The 20,745-nt window shown below is 41.8% G+C and overlaps 2 protein-coding genes across 2 annotated transcripts; both read right to left on the bottom strand.

Annotated features, from left to right (window-relative positions):
* Positions 1-1,262: 1,262 nt before the first annotated feature.
* Positions 1,263-10,916, bottom strand: pde6c (phosphodiesterase 6C, cGMP-specific, cone, alpha prime). The gene is made up of 22 exons (XM_076299015.1): positions 10,455-10,916; positions 8,604-8,756; positions 8,099-8,188; positions 7,779-7,919; positions 7,518-7,592; positions 6,714-6,778; positions 6,529-6,595; positions 6,344-6,391; positions 6,085-6,234; positions 5,658-5,801; positions 5,157-5,222; positions 4,877-5,023; positions 4,555-4,662; positions 4,091-4,200; positions 3,846-3,933; positions 3,415-3,515; positions 2,839-2,943; positions 2,687-2,750; positions 2,329-2,403; positions 2,004-2,087; positions 1,598-1,748; positions 1,263-1,309 (listed from the first exon to the last, which is right to left on the bottom strand). The coding sequence occupies exons 1-22, from the start codon at positions 10,914-10,916 to the stop codon at positions 1,263-1,265; spliced, it is 2,541 nt and encodes an 846-aa protein (XP_076155130.1).
* Positions 10,917-13,541: 2,625 nt separating this feature from the next.
* Positions 13,542-20,485, bottom strand: cep55l (centrosomal protein 55 like). The gene is made up of 10 exons (XM_076298513.1): positions 20,406-20,485; positions 19,824-20,026; positions 19,287-19,559; positions 17,921-17,965; positions 17,485-17,635; positions 17,074-17,162; positions 16,163-16,456; positions 15,874-15,945; positions 15,499-15,624; positions 13,542-14,239 (listed from the first exon to the last, which is right to left on the bottom strand). The coding sequence occupies exons 2-10, from the start codon at positions 20,010-20,012 to the stop codon at positions 14,054-14,056; spliced, it is 1,425 nt and encodes a 474-aa protein (XP_076154628.1). The 5' UTR covers positions 20,013-20,026; positions 20,406-20,485; the 3' UTR covers positions 13,542-14,053.
* Between the last annotated feature and the right edge of the window lie 260 nt (positions 20,486-20,745).

Raw genomic sequence — 20,745 nt, forward strand, 5'->3', positions numbered from 1 at the left:
CCATGGCATGAATGCCATCCACAGTACAATAAACAGCACCATCAATCCCATTCTATGTCATTTTCGTAGTTTTTGAAAAGACAAAAAGTACAAAAGTGTATCTGATAAAGCTTTAAAAATATATTCTTAGAACAACAATCATATTTGTCCTCCAAGGCTATTTCTCTGTCCTTTCTTCAGATTTGATCAATCAAATTTGATCAAAATCAATACAGCACAGATTCAGTGGCGTTTGTAGCCTAGCTGAATCTAGACTTAACTACTTCAATGCTGTCTATTGAATTTGTGCTCCATATGACCAGTGGATGAAAACATTCTGTTGTCTAAACATGTCTGTTTAGCATTTCTGAGCTGACACCAGACCTCCAATGTAAAATACTGAAAATTCAGTTTTTCCTTCTCTTTTGCATCACTACACCGTGAACAAAGTTGTCACAGATCTAGTGATTTTATTAATAAAGTGACAGTTAAACAATGGCAAAATTCAGCACCTAAAACCAAAGCCTTGTGGGAACTGGAAACAAACATTTCTACCTGACTACACAGTATATTTGATACATTGTGTGATCTCAAAAACACTAAGATGCAAAAAAGTTTGAATACATGGATGCCTGCAAAGTATTATAGATAGCCTGCAAAGATTATAGATTTCTTGATTGCCTTTGAAAAAGATCAGAACAAAATAACAAAACAAAACATCAAGGAAGCACTGGATTTTTTTTTTCAAGATTTACATAACCAGTACCCTATTGCTGCTTGGGAAAACTCTGCTCGGTAAATGCTTTTCTGTTATACATGACTTGAAATTCCACAACAGACCCACTGGCCACTGGGCTTTACCTATAAACCAAGTAACTAAATGTGCATTGTTGATGCATTAGATCAGTGTTTCTCAAAGTGTGATCCAGGGACCACTGGTGGTCCACAAGCTTTCCCAAGTGGTCCGCGAGCAGACGTAGTAAAATAAAATTTTACGAGTTGCAAAGACAATAAGCAAGGTGGTTCACTGAGTAGGCCTATTGTGTAATATACTGTTGAAGTAGGTCTACTGTTTTGTTAGTTTTTAGCTTTTTTGCCAGGTTTTTTATTGGTTAAGTGGTCCTTGGTCTGAAAAAGTTTGAGAAACACTGCATTAGGTGATGTGAAACAGAGGAGTCAATAAACAATTGTTATCCTCAATAGAGAAGTTTGATCTCTTGACCAACTCTCTTGAAAAGCTCCCTGACCACCACCTCTTCTCGGCCAGCCATGATGACAGAAGTTTACGAGACCGAGCAGGTTTTGGACTTTCCTCCCTCGCCACCATCGTCTGCAGAGCACAACACAAATACACAGACAAGGACAAAATGTTACCTCATGCCCTTCAACCAGAATCAAAACACTGAAGAGAACGTATTGCCAACAATGTATTGCATATGGATCTAGGGATGCACTGATCTGATTTTTCAGTCCTGATGGCGATAATGATACTTGGACTTTGGTTGGTATCGGATCGATATCGGAAACCAGTATCAGATTAGTGCATCCCTACACTGATCGTTGAATTAATGGTAACCATTATATTTCTTATTTTGATTCCTAACGAGTGGTGACAGACCTTTCTTGTCCCCCTCTTCCAGTTTCTTCTTCTCATCTTCGATGGCCTTCATCTTGGCATCGTAAACATCAGCAAGCTCCTTCCAGTGTTTGAGGTTGTTATTGAGGCCATCAAACATGGGTGTGATTTCCTTGTGGAACCTGGAGAATTCCTGGGAAACAAAAGCAGAAAAGCCTATATTTTCCCACCTTTAACCATAACTTGGAAAGTGTTCACCCATGATTTTTTTCAACTATATAAATGGCCTTGCAATTCCTTGAGATCCCATTTGTGTGTGTGTGTGTGTGTGTGTATGTATATGTGTTTACTGCCTTTTCAGGGCACTTACGGTACACAATTCTCTGGTCCCTATAACTTGTCAAATGTCAAAAATAAAAACAAAAACAGAAAATGGCTAAGTGCTTACCTTGTACACAAATGAGCACACAAAGTTGATGAAACCACACTGCATTTTGGGAAGCTCTGCAGCTTTGTTCCTGTCCATCATGGGCTGTTGAGGAGGACAGCGTATTGAAGTACTTCCAACATTGCAATTATGTTATATTGGTTTGCTGGCCTCCATGGCCACACCAATCTTTGCTTTTTTATGTTATTACAGAGCTCACAAGAGGCAAAGATAAGTTTCTGGTGAGGAATTCTAATTAGAATTGGTATAACCAGTGTATATACACTGAGTAATATATAAAGACTAATAGATAGACATTAAATAAGCATGAGCTAAAGACACTCACAATGGGCTCCTGTTCAAGGACAGATCTCTCCAAGTCACCTTGCTCCCAGAATTCAGCTGCCACCATCAGAGCCACCTAATGAGGAACAGGAAGTAGACGAGAAGACAAGAGGAGAGATGTGAGAGGACCATACAAACAGCCAGAGAGCTCTCTGCAAAAGGGTAAAGGTAAAGCAATGGCAACGGGTGAGCAATTTCCAGCTTTTATTCAAAGTTACCGGGACATTCAGGGGGAAAATCATAGCAATTAGTTTGCTGTTATGAATTAAATAATATAAAATACAAATTAGTTTCCGATCGTGAAGTATTTCTATAGAAAGAAACTAAATACACTAATTCACCCTAGCCCCACTGCATACCTTACTCTGCACCTCCCAAGGCTTGGTGATAGCTGACAAGTCACATCCTGTCATCATCATGGCCCTGGACACATGACAAGAAATACTCTTTAGAAAATATCACACCACAGAATGGCGGACAGGAATATCAGTGACTATGTGCAGATACTTACATGATGATTTCCTTCCTGGTGGGGTTGTTGGAGATGTGGTTCTTTGCTTCTTCCTCCGGCATGTTTTCCGTGGCGTTGACAATGTTCTGGAACATTGTTCTCTTCCTTTATTGGATAGATATATCAATCGTGAACACAGACATCTTCAATACAGACAATCAACAGAGGTGCAAGCAATCAATAGAGAATCGCCATTCTAGCTGATTAACAGGCAGATAACCAATGGGTACGCTACATGCTACTGGATGGGGAGGCCAGATTCTCTGTGCAGGGGCAAGGTGACCAATGAGGACTCACCATGCAATTGTATTAGCAGTAGTAAGGTGTCCAATTGATATTCTCTATGCAATTGCACAAGGAGGTGACCAATGGAGATATATTTCCATGTCACTGTATTGGCTGGGAGGTGACCACTGGGCATTCTCCATGCCATTACAGTATATTGGCAGGAAGGTGACAAATGGAGATTCTTCATGCCACTGCATTTGCAGGGAGGTGACCAATAGGGATTCTCCATATATCTGAGTGGGGAAAGGGGCATGCTAGGGGGAATAACAAGAATATGAGTGTGCTCACTTGAAGTAGAGAGCCAGATCAGTGGCAATGATGCAGACATCATGCAAATGTTGCACAGTCTCAAACTGACGCTTCTGCAGGGTCTGGAAGATGTTCACAGTCTGTGCATACAAAAATGTGCTATATAAATAAAAGTGACTTGACTTGCTGCAAAGCACACAGATTTATGACATTATAATATTATTTGACATTACTACACACACACACACACACACACACACCTATACACACACACACGTATACACACAGAAACATTCTCTCTTGTTGCAGACGTGTTTTATGGAAGCAGTGAGTACACACAAGTTTGTAGACGATGGGTTTGAGGCAATGGCAAAAAAAAAATGCCCTGGAACCATAGCTTAAACAAACAACTAAGAATGGTGTCTGCCATTTCTGCACAGACAGACAGACACACACACACACACACATACGTCGTCAGCCATCAGGGTCTTGCTGTACTCCAGATGGTGCCTCTCAAGAATAGAGGAAGTATGGAGCCTTGCCAAGGGAGATGCACTCCTGCAGGAGAATGGGAATAAGAACAGTGCAATGCTTCAGGGGAATGCAGGGTAGCAGTAGAGGAAAACAATAGAAATGTATTATAATTCCGTGGTTCTGTATTTTGTCATTATGGCTCTTTCAGATTAGAAAGTAGAGGCTAGCGGTGACCACGCACTTGGTCTGGTACAAGTTGTTGGTTCCTCTGTGGTCGATATCGTGGCAGAAAGCAGCCGCCACCATTGCAAAGGCTTCCAGATCGGTGTAGTACTTTCTCAGCTTTCCCGTCTGTCAGACAGTAAAGGTGTACACAGCAGAGGTCACTTGGATATTTGGAATACCAACTGATTTATCCAAAACATGATTGGACTGCCAGTGCAACACTAGTCCACTTCACTGTTCAAATGTTTATCCCAAGTCAGTGTAGGTCAACAACATCTAAATTATGTTAAAGACAAAGTCTGTGATTTTGATTTTGCATTTTTTCTTCAAAATTCATCTTATTGCTCCTTTCAGAGGAGAGAGAATCTAATTTGACTGGCTTTGAAGTTCAACAAATATTAGCCAGAGCCTTTTGCTAGAATCACAGAGTACAAATAAAAGTGTTGGCATATGCCATATAAATTAGGTGGTGGAGCTCACCTGCAGAAGACAGAACATGGTCTGCCCTACATTGAAGCCATGTCTCCAGTTGTGGTAAGTGATGTCACGGTAACCTTTTCTTACTGTGTACATCCATTTAGTGAGGATCTGAAAGAAGGACAAGAAACCTACTATAACATGGCACGTTTTAAAAAGAAAAGATCACAACCGGGAGTCAGAGGTCAGAGCAAAGTGAGAGGCCACTTGGGAATGTCCCTACGAGAATGTTTGAAAACAAGAGCTAAAGAAGTATTGAAGAGAATTATTGAGGGGTTATTCTCAGCTCTGTATTCCAAGTTTCTGTTTTGCCTCTTCCACTTACCTCAGGTGGCACTTTGAATTTCTCAATCACGTTGAGCTCAAAGAAGCAGCGGAGGCCGAACGTAATAAGGTCAAACTCAGTTACAGGAAGGTCACTGAAGCCGAAATCCAAAATATTACAATCTTTAGCCTCTGGGATGTTGGACCTCTGTGCAAAACAAACAAACACATCAATAAATGAATGTTTAAGATCTAAGAATTTAAGATCTCAGAATATGTAAATGGTAGATTTTTTTGTCATTTGCCAAGATGTGAAGCAGGGAGATCACACAGCTTATTACCAGAAGTTTGTACATCTCTTTCAGGTCGCATTCCTCTGGTGCACTGCCCAACTTCTCCACTGTGTTCTGTAAGACAAACAATAGTCATCGCTTTTTTAAAAAATTGGGGAATTTTAACCTGTATTTGACAGGACAGCCAGGTGTGGGAGAGAGACTGGGAATGGGTTCAGGAAATAGCCTCAGGTCGGACCTGAATCTGGCTCTCTGCAGGACCTGAGCCCATTTGTGTATTCCATTACTGTATGGTGATGTTCTTGTCTTGACAGTGACACATTATTGGTCAGTGGTGACCCTGGGAGGGTGTAAATTATAAACCCACTTCTAGATGATTACTTAAGCCACAGGTGATAGCATAACATTGGTATAACATTGCTATGGAGTGCTTTAGTATGTGTGTGCTAAATATTCAGATATCAAGCAAATGCAGCTTTGAATACAGCTCTGAATCCCTTCCTCAGTGGTGGGGGACCGTGGCTGTGGACGCTTGGACACAGAACTCACCAGGATGGACTGCACATCTGTATTTGTGGCTTTGGTCTGGTACATGAGCATCTCCTTGTAGATCTCCATGCGCCACTCGGTGCGGTTCAGCTTGTCGTAGGTGTCACAGTTCAACACAGACCAGCCCAGGAACTGGGTGAGGGCCTGCAGAAGACGACAAACAAAATCTCGAAAACGAAATTCGATGGTTGTTTTCAAATGCTGTGGCTGACCAGTTAGAGAGAAATGAGTCCAGTTTACGCCTATGTGCTGACCATGGATGTTTCTCAAGAATTGTATTAGACTCAGACTGGCTTGTGCATGCTGACAGAATGTATGAGTATGGTGTAGACCAGGGGTTGAGCCCCGGGGTGGTGCATTCTGCTTTTTCATCACTACAGACAAACGCATCAGCAAGATCAGGGTGCTGTGGGAGTAGAGTACCCACCTCAGTGATCTGTTCGTCAGGCTCGTCGAATGGTTTGCCGTCTTTGCGGTTGAAGAAGGTCGCCACACCCACGATTTCTTCTTTCTTGTTGACAATGGGCAGGGACAGCACATTCTTGATGACGAAGCCTGTTTCATCCACGGCCTCTTTCTGAAATGGAGAAATTAAATCAACATGACAAATTGTTGACATGTAAAAATGGTCCAAAAGTCGGTCCATAAGAAATTTTGAGAAAAAAACAAAGATCCGTTATATCCACCTGGAATGTGAAGTAATCATCTGCGGCGACATTCATCATGTTGCAAATCTACAGTTTAAGAAAAATAAAGTAACAACACATCATGCAAACATCAGAAGATATGAGTGAAATATTTCCCTCTGCCATTCTTTAAGTCAATAATAGAAATGTGTTTAGGGTGTTTTTTTCTTTTGTGCCAAACTCACAAAGCCATTTTCAGCCACATAGGTGGGGAGTCCACTAACTAGTGCCCAGTGGTCTGGGGTTACATTCCTTAAAAAAAGAGAAAAAAAACATACAAGAGCATCAACACGATGCTGGTCTGACAGGAAAAGTTCTCGAGATGTATATTTGTACATCTATATAGAATTGTTAGAGGGCAGATACTCACGGTACGATTTTGATTTCCTCTTTGCCTTCTAAGAGATAGTCAATGATTTTGTAGAAGTTCACTTCCTGTAATTGCATTAGGTTAAAACAGAAATTATCATTCTATACTGTTATAATGCTGCATTAAGTACTGTAAAAACAGTTATTGCTCAATCAACAAAAGTTCGGAACACAGAGTTAAACAATTGTAATGTGATGTCATGTGTGCAGACAAAAGTCAAGGTTGCAAAGCACCATTGCACCATCAAGCACAGTCATTTCCCAACTATTAGCCGAGGTTAATACACTACGAGGTTAATACACGGAGGCAGTTAATATGGTATTAAAGGTTGTATCAGCAATGGCGGGGTAACGTCACTTCTGTTGACGTTCAAAGAAAAACAGAGAGCTAGCTCGCTACTCCCTCCCCCTTCCTCCCGTGCAATTGAAACTTTCCTGAATCTCGTCGGTTATTGGTTGAAAGACTTTATTTTGCCTTTGAGTGGTTGGCAACACTTGTTGGTGGCAATTGTTTTTGTGTGCAGATCTCAGAGCCTAGGCTGCCTAGAGAGACGTGTTTTTTTGATGGCCTGCTTATGGGGCGGGCAGCTAGCGGATCGTTAGGAAAGATTAGATAAATGTAATCATTTATGTTTGGGCCTGCAATCGCTAAAACAACCTTTAATATGGTTTTTTGAACTTGCATAAAACACTGTCCTGCGGTTTATATACAATACGGCTAATATACAGGAAATTACTGTAGTGCTGATCTTAAACAACCCAGATTTTGTTTAGTAGGAGACAAGTAAGACGTGTGAGGGCTCACCCTTCCATCTGGAGTCTTGGGGCCTTTGTATGGTTCCACATCTCCCAGTTTCACTGGCCATTCATCGTAGAACTCCTACAAAACCACAACACAATATTTAACATGGCTGCCATGCTGTTTACCTCAAGGGGATATTAAACACAACCCATTCCTTTTGTAACTAATATAAGGCATCATTATGGTTCTTGCTGGATGATGTGCCTATGCCACATGCTTTGTAACTTATTCCCAGCATAATGTCTCTTATCTGGGTAGCTGTACCTTCTCTTTGGTCATGTCCAAAAGACCCACAGAATAGCGCTCAGCGTTCAGCCAGACTCTCACTGTGTAAAGGGCTTTGTGGAACTGTCGCTCAATATCTGTAAGTTCTTCAAAGACTTTGCTGGCCGAGTGAAGAAGAACCTACAGGCAACAAAATTAATAAAATAACATTACATTGACATTAACATCAATAACATTACATTGACATATATACATATACATACACACACACACACACACACACACACACACACATATATATGCCTAAGTGCTATGAATGTGTCATTTTTGTGCATATAGCATAATGGACTTCAGCTTACATTGGCCTTTCGTAATTCCACATTCCACTGGTAGTTGATGTGATGCTGAAGAGCGATGACGGTGACAAAGTTCATGTATTTGGTGAAGAACTGTAGAACAGCAAATCAAAGGTTATCTCCTGCATATGTTTTATACACAGGTAGTAAGCACTAGCAAAACATTTTTTATTTTATTTTTTTATTTCTGTATAGGGCAATTCCACGGAAAATTAACTATTTGTCACATCCGTAACGCCAGTGAAATGCCTTGACATTTGTATGATGTGAATGATAACATTCATTTTTTGTGCATTTTTTCTCATGTACATTCTTCAGCCAAAAATAGCAAATGCTCAAATTTCATGTAATCATTCACATCATACCATACCATCACATTTTATTGGTGTTATGGATGTTACAAAAAATTTAATTTTCCATGGAATTGCCTTATATATTTATTTATATAGCATGAAATGGCTGGGCTGGTACTGAGCTACGGTTATTCAAACCAGTTGAGGTGACCTACCTCTTCATCTGTCTTGGAAAATTCGGTAGCACCAACCCTGTTCAGTGCTGTGATGACGCCCAGTACTTCCTTGCCGTGCAGGATTGGGGCGATGAGCATATTTTTGGTTGTGTATCCCGTCTGCTTGTCAACAAAGTCACTGAATTTTGGATTCTGACGGAGAAGAGACACAATCATGTTAATGCAATGAATAAAAATAAAAAGAGGAACTATTGGAATTTGCATGGGCTCCATGTCCAACATTTCTGATATACTGAACGTCTTGTCAGCTCAATTACACACAAATCACACATTTATTTAACCTTTTTTTGCTTTCCATAGATTTTTAGCCAACCCCTTTCCCTTAAACGGCCATACACAGGCCTCCATGCCTTCTGACTCAGCATCCTCCTCCCTCCCTGACTTCCTTATCCTGCCTTTGGCTTAATCCTGTACTCTGGGGTAAGTGATTAGAGCCATTTGCTTCATAACCGAAACATACTTTAGTATGTTTAAACCCCACTGATGACGCTGCCCTATGGGCAATTCCATGGAAAATTATTTTTTTTGTAAAATCCATAACGCCAATAAAATGTGATGGTATGGTATGATGTGAATGATTACATGAAATTTGAGCATTTGCTATTTTTGGCTGAAGAATGTACATGAGAAGAAATGCACAAATAATGAATTTTATCATTCACATCATACAAATGCCAAGGCATTTCACTGGCGTTATGGATGTGACAAAAAGTCAATTTTCCATGGAATTGCCCATATGCGTTACCTTCCTTATGGCTGCAGAAGACCTTTTCAACCTACATCCGGACTTCACATTGTCCCACTGTAGCTCTGTAGGTCAGCGGTAAGGTGTTTTCTCAAAAAGGTATGGTAATTTGGACCAGCATCAATTTGCATCAATTTGACAAAATACACTTGAATCCCTTGTTTCAAATGAGCTGCCAAACAACCAATGTAACATTGCTATTTGTAGAAAATGTTTGTTCAAAACCTTTGTATAGTGCAGACCTATATCTTTCACACATTTTTAAAAGTAGGATACTCAATGCCGTTGATGCCATTTTGATCATGTGTATACTAGACAGTGTGAACTGTTTAAAGTTCTCCTGATCTGGTATACATATTTAGAAATGAGTTGTTGTAGATAGATAGTTGTTGGTGTTATAACACTGTTATACAGCTTGTTAATTAATGCCATCGTATGATTCGCTGTCAGACAGAATTAGCAGGGCTGCTTTGCAGAAAATCTAGAGCTGCCTCTTTAAGATGTAGCAGGAGAATGGAATTTGGCCCATCATGCTGTCATCTGTCTCATCTGATCCCATTAATGCCTGTGCTCTCTTAGTAACTGACATTGGGGGTTATGTTGGTTCAAGATTAAATTAAGTACATGTCAGTTGATTAAAAGAATAGTCTGATTCTTTAGAGGTCTATTGTTTGTGTTGAATCCTGTGCCTTTTACAAGCTCTTTTTTGTCCTATCAGATTATCTACACAGAAATCCTTTGAGCTGGTAGTATGATAGTCACCTCAACATTGTGGTGCACTATAAGGATACTTCTATGGATGCATTGTTAGTCCCTTAATATTTCTCTTCTGTAAGGTCTTAGCTGACGATACACAAGGCTACTTTTTGAATGGCGCTGTGCAATGTTACTGAATGTTGCTGTTCTGGCATGTCCCCATTGATATTGAGAAAAATAATCATCAATAGACAAATCATCGGGATCATCTATCAGAACACATGGAACGATTTATGTGGTTGTCCAGCAACACTGCACAATAAGTTAGCCCATGTACCATGACCTTGATCATTGCCTCAAAGTTTAGGCTATCCCCAACTGCAACTCACCTTCGTGATATCAGGAATGTTGGCTGGCTTTTTGGTAGTGGTAACATGTCCAACAACACCCATATCGGTAGGGAAAACAATTTCGGAACTGGGGTTCACCAAATTGTTTTCATACTTGGAGGTGGGGGTGATGTCGAACAAGGTGGTGGCAAGCTCAGGGATGCCGTTTCGGCCCCTCAGGATGAAGTAACTGCAGCGGTCTGCATTCACCAGCAGGCATAGTCTCTGGATCGCCGTGTGCATGGCCTTCTCCATCACAGTCTCGGTCTGCATGGCCTTAATCAGGTCGAAGATGATCCCAGCCTCCTGTATCTGTGCAACCTCAGCGAACGAGCCTTCGGCCTTGAAGTTCTGCGCAAAAGCGGCGGTAATCACCTCCGCCCGGACCTTCTTGTCAAAGTACTCCTTGGCGAACTGAGGGTTGTTCTCCAGGTACTTCTCCACGCTGTCTTTGTCTGCCATGGTTGCAAGTTTGACGTGTGGCGGCTCTTTGATTCGGAGAGTCTCTTTTCAGGGGCCTCAAAGAAGCCTCCCTTGCATGGGGGGGGGAAAGTAGAGGGAAAGTGGACGTCGGTGCTCAGCAGGCTCGTCCTCCTCCTTTGGGCATCGTCAGCTCTCCTACAAACACAAGCCTCAGACAACTCTCTTCTCTGATATCTCTGATGCCACTGTCAAACAGGCAAGGCAGGCAGACCGCCGTAGCTTAGCAAGCTGATAGGATCAGGGAGGAGCGCTAATTAATGTGACGTCATGACATTAAACCCCAACTAAGCTTTCTTAACCTGCAAATCCCAACGCTGATCATTTTATGGTGGACAATCCGATCAGAAGCCAAGCCTACTGTTGTTTTCTACCTGAGGTTAAGATACTATGTCGGGGGAAAAGTGACATAGTGTTACTTGATTAAAAAGAAAAAAATGCCACATCACACAATAGATGTGGTACCCTACTCAGGCCTCATATAGTAGGCCTACACTGCAACATGTTGTGTTCCATAGTATCCATGGTATTTTGCACTAGGCTACCTTATTGTAAAATACTGTGTTTTACTGTAGGCTACCTTGCTTTTTTCTTACATGTAGGCCTACACAGTAGCCTACTTGTAGTACACAATACTTAGTAAGAACAGAACATAACAAATTAAACTCTATTAATTAAAAGTATTCTTTAAACAACATAGATTGCAACATAAACAACACTGTATAGACATAGACATGTGAATCTTTCAGGAGGGAAAACACAACTAAACAACTAAATGTGGAGAGTTGTGCTCAATGGTTTTGTCAGTGTAATGGCTCTTTAGCTGGCAAGCATCCAGTATGGCAAGGACAGTTACAGGAAAAGACATGGTGGAAACAGTGTTTTATTATTATCTTTTCACACTGTCTCTGAAGACATGGAGGGAGGCAACCATCCAGCCACCGAACAACAGATATAGCAAATGAAAATGTAGAAGGTGTATCTCCTCACTCCAGGTATAGAAGATTAAGAAGGGTATTGTTAGACCATGGCTTTCCCACTATAAGAGGGGGGACCTTGATTAGCCAGAGGTTATTTTGGGCAAAGACTGTATGTAGGATAGTATTTGTCAGCAGTAAGGAACAATATAAATTCCCCATAATGAAAACCTCCAGATTAGACCAAAATTACCACTTGCCATATAATGTTATGAGGGTCCACCTACAAACAACCTGTGGGACCACCTACAAACACTAACCCTGTCCCGAAAGTGAAAAATACATTAATATAGCTCATTTTTGTACTAACAAAGTCTCTAAAGAATTCTTTTTGTTGTCAAAACTGGAGAGAGCGCTAGCTTGAGAGCAGGTAGGCTACTGTAGGTGCCAGCAGATATGGCAGGTATGACCCAGGGCTCTGGAGCTCCCCCTGCAGGCAGTGGCTGGCACCTGCTAATGTCCCAGGAGACATGTGAGAAGTGCTGGCACTGGCACCCCAGCCTGCTGTCATACTGATCTCGAGCGTCATCGTTACGCAGGGATCCACGAACGAGAGGTGGAGTCCTGGCTGGAACAGAGGCCAGGCGGCCCGTGCCACTGCTGTGGAGTGCCAACATACTCTTTATGTGTGAGTGAGAGAGAGAGACCGAGAGAGGCCAGCAGTTTGGGATGTTGAATTGACGCATCACCACCGACCATCTCGGGAAAGCCTGCCTTGATGATGCAATAGGTGTTAGTGGATGAAACTGGTGACAAATGCTGAAGTCACTTGTGACACTTTGAAAGTCGGACAAGTGTATCCATATGTACCTGTTGAATACAACAGCACCAACATCTTTGAGATGTTCTTTAAAAAACAATAAAATTATCATATTCCTTTAGTGGAATTGAAGTGAGTTATGGAGTTTCATCTGTAAATTACATGTTCTGTTGTAGGCCTTGGACCATCCCACGTTTTGATGAGTCTCATTTCAATGAAATGAACATTTGATAAAAACACACATTTTGGCATTTGTTGCAGTGAATGCATATGTAATTGATAAAATAACTCAATACAAATGTATAGAAATGTATGTCCTCAATAAATTCATATTCAAAATGTATCATGGTCGCAGGAATTGATAAACAAAAGGAAACAAATATTGTCAAACAAAAATTCTTCTAAAACTACAGTATAATTGGTGTACCATTTGTTGGTGTTTTATTGCAGTTATAATACCCTAACACCCCCCGAGCACATTGTCTTAGAGAAGACCTCCTTAGCCTCTTCACTCAGTGATGCAGGAACTCCTGTAATCCTCCGCTGTAAATAGTTTAGCATCTAATTCAAGGACTTACCCCCAGCAGTCTTTCTCCAGGTTTAGATCAGGGTTGTAATGGTAGACATCAGGTGTGGGAGCCTGGGAGGACTTTCCTGCTCTACGGTAAACAGCATCATTAATAGAGAAAACCCTCTCTTGGACACACACACACACGCCTTCATATCACAAAGATCTCTTTCACGCTCTGATATTTGTACCCTGACACACCCACACAGTGGTATCTTTCTCCACTGAAACACATTTGAATTTGATTTTAGGCACTGTATTGCTTTTAGCACCATGAGAAAAAGAAATGGCGTCAATTCCAGTTTTACTGTCTTTCTTTTAATTGAAGTTCTGCACACAGTAAGATATACAAGGAAGCAAAAACGGTGAAGTCATAAACAAGAGTCCCAAGTGCAAATAACATTACCATTCTACCCATATATTGCTAGATGTTGAAATATGTAAAACAAAGACAAAGAAGTTATACAAAGTCACACATAACTTAAAGCATAGCAGACAGATTTGGGACTGAATCTCATATCAATGATTGTGTATGTCATAATGTCGTAAGTCATAATAGGTTTATGGGAACACATTAAATTCTGGAGGCTTGTTCAATGAAAATACAGTACAACTTAAAATGCCCAATACCATCAAACATATGCACACAGTAGTAAAGCAAACACATGTGGATTACTGATACCCACCACAGATCAATCAAGAAAATAAAAAAATACTCATATTTGGTCATAAAATTTCTAGAAAATACTTTTATATGGTAAACATTCAGAAGAAATTAAATAACAAAACAAAAACAAAAACACTTCAGATTGCTTCAGGCACAGCAGTAGTCGATGTGGGTGAGCAGCTCACGATGCTGGCTGGTGGGGTAGGTGGTGTGACATTTGGGACACTCCAGGAAGCTCTCGTCCAGCACCTTGGAGGGGGAGGTGGGGTCGTCCACTGTGAGGCGCTCCAGCCGGGTGTAGGAGGAGGGCTCCGAGAAGCGAGACTGGTGTTTCTGCAGGTTGGGAGGAATAGAGGATGTGTACCATAAACCAGTGGCACACACACACACACACACACACAGATAAGACAAGTCACACAAGATCAGATCAGAGTTGTTGGTCATATGTTCAACACTTACTTATTGTACATCTACTTACTTATGAATGCGTATGCACACATACAGACACATTAGATCAATAGTTAAACTCTCACTCTATCTCTTCCTTTCTCTCTCACACACATACACATTACACACACACACACACACACACACACACACACATCCTCTCACACACATACACATGCTAATCAGCTAAGTTCACACTCCACATCACACTCCAGGACCCTGTCAGACAAAGATGGCTACATGTAGAGTTATGTGCAGAATATAATAGCAGTGTGTTTTAAAAAATTGAATAAAGCTCAAAATCCTTAGAATAGCTGTTAATTCCATAATATCAATGCATTGGGAACACTGCACATTCAATTTCAACCCTACATTCCACAATTCCTCTGCATTTCTGGGTTTTGCCTCAGAAACAGGATTTTTCATGTCACCCCAAGTTTTCTATAGGACTGAGGTCTGGGGATCGGGCTGGCCACTCCATAACGTCAATCTTGTTAGTCTGGAACCAAGACTTTGCTCGCTTACTGGTGTGTTTTGGGTCATTGTCTTGTTGAAACACCCATTTCAAAGGCATTTCCTCTTCAGCATAAGACAACATGACCTCTTCAAATATTTTGATGTATTGAAACTGGTCCATGATCTCTGGTGTGCGATAAATAGGTCCAACACCACAGTATGAGAAACATCCCCATAACATGACTTGTGCACCACCATGCTTTACTGTCTTCACAGTGTACTGTGGCTTGAATTCAGTGCATGGGGGCCGCAGACAGTTTGTCCAACGACCCACGTGCACTGAATTCAAGCCACAGTACACTGGAGTTTGTAAAGAAAAATGCAAACACTGCTATTTTTTTGAACAGCCTAACATTGCTTTTTCTTCACTTTCTGTAAAGGTATAACACAAACTTGATCAATTTTGGCCATGTTTTGATTTGAAATTGAATGTGTTGTGTTCCCAATGCATTGATATTATGGAATTAACAGCTATTCTAAGGATTTTGAGCTTTACTCAATTTTTAAAAAACACACTTCTATAATTCTGCACATAACTGTAATAGAGGTATTTTACACTGACTTTAATACCTCGTTCTGTGTGTGTGAGTGTGTGTGTGTGTGTGTGTGGGAGTGTTTAACAGACTCACAGAGGCTTCCAGGCGTGAGATCTGCTCCCTGGCCTTGCGTAGCTCCTTCAGCATGCGGTGAAGCTGCTGCTGGAGCTCCTGGCGGTCCAGCTTCTCCGTCTCAAAGTCCCGCACGGACAGCTGCATCTGTGTGGGAGCCCCATCCCAGAGACAGACATGGCGTTAGAGTCCAGAGACAGGGTGCCTGACCTCTTCAACAAGAACAATTACAACCTTTCCCCAAATTGATCATCTTTTCTCTCAGGACGCCTCTTTTGTAGTTTTGTAAATAAATAAAGTGTTTTTTGTTTTGTTTTGTTCTTTGAACCTTTGACAAAGTCCCATAGTTAGACACGGCCTTAGGTTAGGTGCAGTTAATTGAAGGTCTTCATGTACCTGTTGTTCAAGCACAGCCATCCTCTTCTGCTCATCGTGTTGGTTCAACATGGATTTCTGAAGCAGGTTCACCTTTCAAAGAGATCCACGCTGATCATATGTCCAACCAGTTTGTGAGATAAACTGACTTTTTACTCTGGTGCTATGTTATTGTATCATATCATACGTACCTACATAGTCCTAGCCATACAAAAGAGAGCATACACCTCTCATCAATGCACACACACAAACACACACACACACACACACACACACACACACACACACACACACACACACACACACACACCTGTAAGAGTAGCTCGGACGCCCTCTTCCGCTCCTCCTCCAGGAGCGCGTCGGCGTTCTCCAGCTCTCTTCGCTTCTCCTCGTACCTCCCCCTCAGGCCGCGCGCCTCCTCCTGGGCCCGCACCACCTTCTCCCGCAAGCCCTCGGCCTCTCGCTCCGCCTTGGCTGCCCTCTCCCGCTGCTCCTGGGCCTCCCGGCTGGCCTGCCCGCTTCTCTGCCGCTCCGCCTGCGCCTCCCCCTCCACCCGGCCCGACCGCTGCCTCAGTTCCGCCAGCTCCCGCTCAGCCTGCATCGCCTTGGGAGTCGGTTAGGGTGCAGTTTTAGTCATTCAATCTGATAACAATGCAGTTCTGTTCATTCAGTTTGATTTCAATGACGTTTTATTCATTCACTCTGATTTCAATGTAGTTCTATTACAGTTCCTTGTATTGTATGACTCATATAATGTTATTGATAAGGAAAATATACATTACAGTCTCAAAGGCCTAAAGCCCATTAGTGCAAAGGTTAAACTCCCATGGAATAACATTTTAGCCAACCCCAGCAGACAAGAGGAGACCCATCTCTCTGAAGCTGGAGTATGAAGAACACAATGAAAGAAGAGAAAAGGGGAAGAATGTTGAGGAGTGAAGAAAAGGTGAGAAGCTGGTAAGCCAACCATATAAATAGAAAACTAGATACCACATTGTTTGCTGTTTCTATGTGGCCGCAACATGTCTGTTAAGCAGCCATATTGGGGTGGTCACGACCTGCTCAATGTGTACTGAGAGAGAAGACAGCATTCGCTCAATACACATTAAGTGGAACTAGACGGCCCCGATATGCTGGTCATGTAGGCATATGTCTGAATGGCAAAGATAGTATCTAGGTTTCTATATCTATGAGGCCTACAGTTGGGATGAGCAGTCCTACCTTCTCCCTCAGTGCACCGGCCTCCCTCTGCGCCTCCTGCAGCTGTTTCAGCAGCTGCTCCTGCTGGGCAGCCGTGGTGGTCTTGTTCGCTGGAGAGAAAGAGAGAGAAAAAGAGAGAGAGAGAGGAAAAAAAGGGAGAAAGAGAAAAAAAAAAAAGAGAGAGAGAACACAGGGTGTAAGCCATATGAGCGCTGTCATGTCAAGTTTTAGCAATGTTGTACAAAAGGTGTTTAGTAATAAAATTAGCAAACTGATGTATCGTCACAAACAAGGAAATCAAGCAGTGTGAAATCAACATGACGAGCACAAGATATGCTCAGCAACAATAGTTTTGGTCAGTGCAAGCTGCAATGTTCCAGAATAGGGCTCCTCTGGTCCTGCACAGGCCTGGGTGTGTGGGAGTGTCCTTACCCTCTGAAGGGCCCTCTTTGCCCTGCTGCGGGGCAGTCTGGTTGGGTCGGCTGAGCTGCTGCTCCAGCTCCTGGGTCCGGGCCAGCAGCCCCTGGACGTAGGCCTCCCGCTGCTGGTCGTACACCAGCCAGTGCTGGTTCTTCTCAAGGGCCTGTTACACAACAACCAGCATGGAGGGAGGGAGGGGGGTCAATTCAGATAACACTGTATGCTGCGCGCACAGAGGCTTTCTGTACATTAATTATGTATTATAGTGGTATGGTGAATGATTGAATACATGAATTTTACATGTTGTACAGAATGGAAGGAAATGGTGTGTGAGATCATTTCTAAAAAGGACTCCAGAGGCCTTCAATTAGATACAGCCAGTGGAGTTACATGATGCACAGCTATGAAGACATATGCGCTGATGGATACGACAGTGTTATTCTATTACATCTCTCAGCTGGTCCTGGATCACTGCCACATCACCAGTCTGGACCTGCCACAGAAAAGAAAAATACTTAATCATGTACAAAATATACTGTGTATACATGGTGGTCTGCCTTGCAGCAGACTGCCATGGAAAACATATTAATAATCTGGAGGTTTATCTGCCTGTCGACCATGAGTAAATTACACTGTCTGTCCCACCCCGAGAAAAATCTCACTCTGTACCGCTACACCCCTAGTCTCCTTCTCATCCTATTATCGTCTCATAGCCTTTCCATCTTTGTCTGATTGACAGGGCCAATCATAACGACTCAACTGCCGGGCTCATCCGCAGTAATGCCTCTTGAGCCTCTCATAAACGGTTAAGTCTGTTCGTGTTTGACTATAAGCCTGTCAACTTTAAACTTGCGGGGTCAAACCATGCCATAATTGCTTAGAATAAATATTAGCATGCTTTAGGGGTCAGATGGTCATCATTCCTGGGATGCGCAGATGACCGGGGATTCCCTTCTTCTTGACTGACTATTAGTGATTATGGATTTAAGAAAGTCTGCCCAGTGTCTCCCAGCACTCGAGGAAGGCTTTGGGAATTACTATAATGAGGTCACCTGGAGTATTGTTCAACATACAGCAGTTTTCAAAAAACAGCTTCCTTCTAACTGATTTACCAAACCAGCATAGTTGTGACAGACTGATTCGTTGATTAACTGATTAATTCTATAAAAAGTGCCAAACATTTGTTCAACATTTTTTAAAAACAAATAATTATTAAGGTTATGTCTAAGTGTTCACCCACACTGAGGAGCATCATGTTATTTTATCATTTGACATATAGTCACCATCGCACTAACTACAGGGACGTTTCAACCTTCTTTTGAGTGGCCATGCTGCCACCTACTGGTGATTATTATGCAACAGGATTCCATTGACATAAGGGCTCTGACATAATATTTGAATTAATAAAGAATATAGCCTACCCAATCATCGGAGAAATTCCTCTGCAAGCAATATTTTATCTCAAAAACGTACATTTTCCCAATTGCCAACAGGTGAATAAAATATGCCCATCATTATCATTTCGCATTTACTTAGGCCTTTATCCTACACCTGAAACGTTATGGTGCTTCCGTTGGGTGAAAGTGAAACTAAACGCTGCGAGATGCATTTCAAATGCGTTATTACCCCTTACATGGTATTATTTGAATTTCAATTCTGAAATATTGCTTTGGATAAAGCCATCTTCCGGACACAAAAAAACATTACATTTAGACAACATATCTGAGGAATTTCTTAAAATAGTTAGGTAGCCTAATAGCATTTTCCTCCGAAACCAATCAAACAAAAGTCATTTGAATGATTGGTTCTCTCACCTGTGCAGCGGGGTCACGCTTCTCCAGGGCCTGGCATCTTTCCGTCACTGAGGCCAACCTGTTCTTCAGGTTCTCCGTCTCTACAGTCAGCGACTGGAAGAGTTTCTCTCTCTGCTCGGCCTCTTTCTTCTTCTCATCCAGCTGGGAGTGCAACGACGCGACCACCTCGCCCTGCGCCGAGCGCAGCTGTTGTCGGAGCGTTGCGATCTCCTGGTCCTTCGACAGGAGCTGTTGGGAGTTCCTCTCCCTCAAGGTCTCCAGAGATACGATCCTCTGAAAGGAAATGCGACAAAAATAGAGAACGATGGAGAACATTTAGGTCTATAATGTCATTCCATGCCCACAATAACAACCAGTTAACTCCCCAAATCTGTAATATAATACAACAATAATGCTAAACAAAAACAGGACGAGGTCCTCGCCCTCTGGGGTTCGATTTTTATTCATATTTGTTAGGTTCTTCTGTACAGGATCCTCTTTACATAGGCCCCCTCTTAATATTCATGTATCAAGTTAATGTTGCTGCAGGTGACATACCTCGAGTAGTTTCGTTTTGTCCGAATCAGAGTGCTTTCCATGTCCATGCCGTCTGGACATTTCATCCAAGTTCTTCTTAAGATGTGCATTTTCTCTGCGGAGTTTATCAAGCTCCAATTCCATCTTGGAGCCATTTGATTTAAAGCCCAACTTGTTAACAATAGCATCCTTTGCACCTCTGGCAGCCATTGCAAGAGTGTAGTCTTCGAAAACGACAGTAAAAACAATGTTCAAATGTTAATTACAATAACGATATATGCTTTAAACTCAACGGAAACTGACACATAATTTCAAGTGTGAATAGATTTATTTAAAAGGGTCCATTCAAAAAGTCAGGTGTAAGTTCACAGGTTTTGCGGAAATTATTTAAATTATCCTGTCAATAATATAACAAAACTGAAAAGGAAAACACAATATAACGTCAGCATGTTTGTTGTCTCAAGGACCTAAGAAAGCTTTCAGTTATCACCCTGTTATTCAAACTAGCATTACCTGATTTACAATAACATATACATACTTGATGGAATAAAGCGGTATTAGTTATCAAAACAGTATCGGATACGTTTATGAAAAGCAACTCACTGTCAATAGTTATGTTTTAAAATGTTTACAGCATCACAGCGTTATTGAGAAACCCTTCTTCTAAACGGTCTGGCCGTGCTTCCGTATTGAAAACAAGTTTGAATACGGCGCGTCTGACGTAATATCCGGTTTTGCAATTTACGCCTTTTTACAGCCTACTACTACTACTACTAATAATAATAATGATAATATAAAGAGAGAAATGCCTGGTAGTGGCCTTAAACGCAAATTTATTGAAGTTGTAAGTGGAAACAAATTATGGTTTTGGATATGGGATTTGGCAGACGCTAAATAGGCATGCTAACCTGGTAGAAAGGCTAGATTTTTCGGTAACATTCAA

This window comes from Alosa pseudoharengus, unplaced genomic scaffold (genome assembly GCF_046254945.1).
Source record: "Alosa pseudoharengus isolate Yale_2024_CS ecotype anadromous, Long Island Sound unplaced genomic scaffold, YU_APseudo_1.1 YU_APseudo_1.1_scf_21, whole genome shotgun sequence".
Classification (NCBI taxonomy): Eukaryota; Metazoa; Chordata; class Actinopteri; order Clupeiformes; family Clupeidae; genus Alosa; species Alosa pseudoharengus.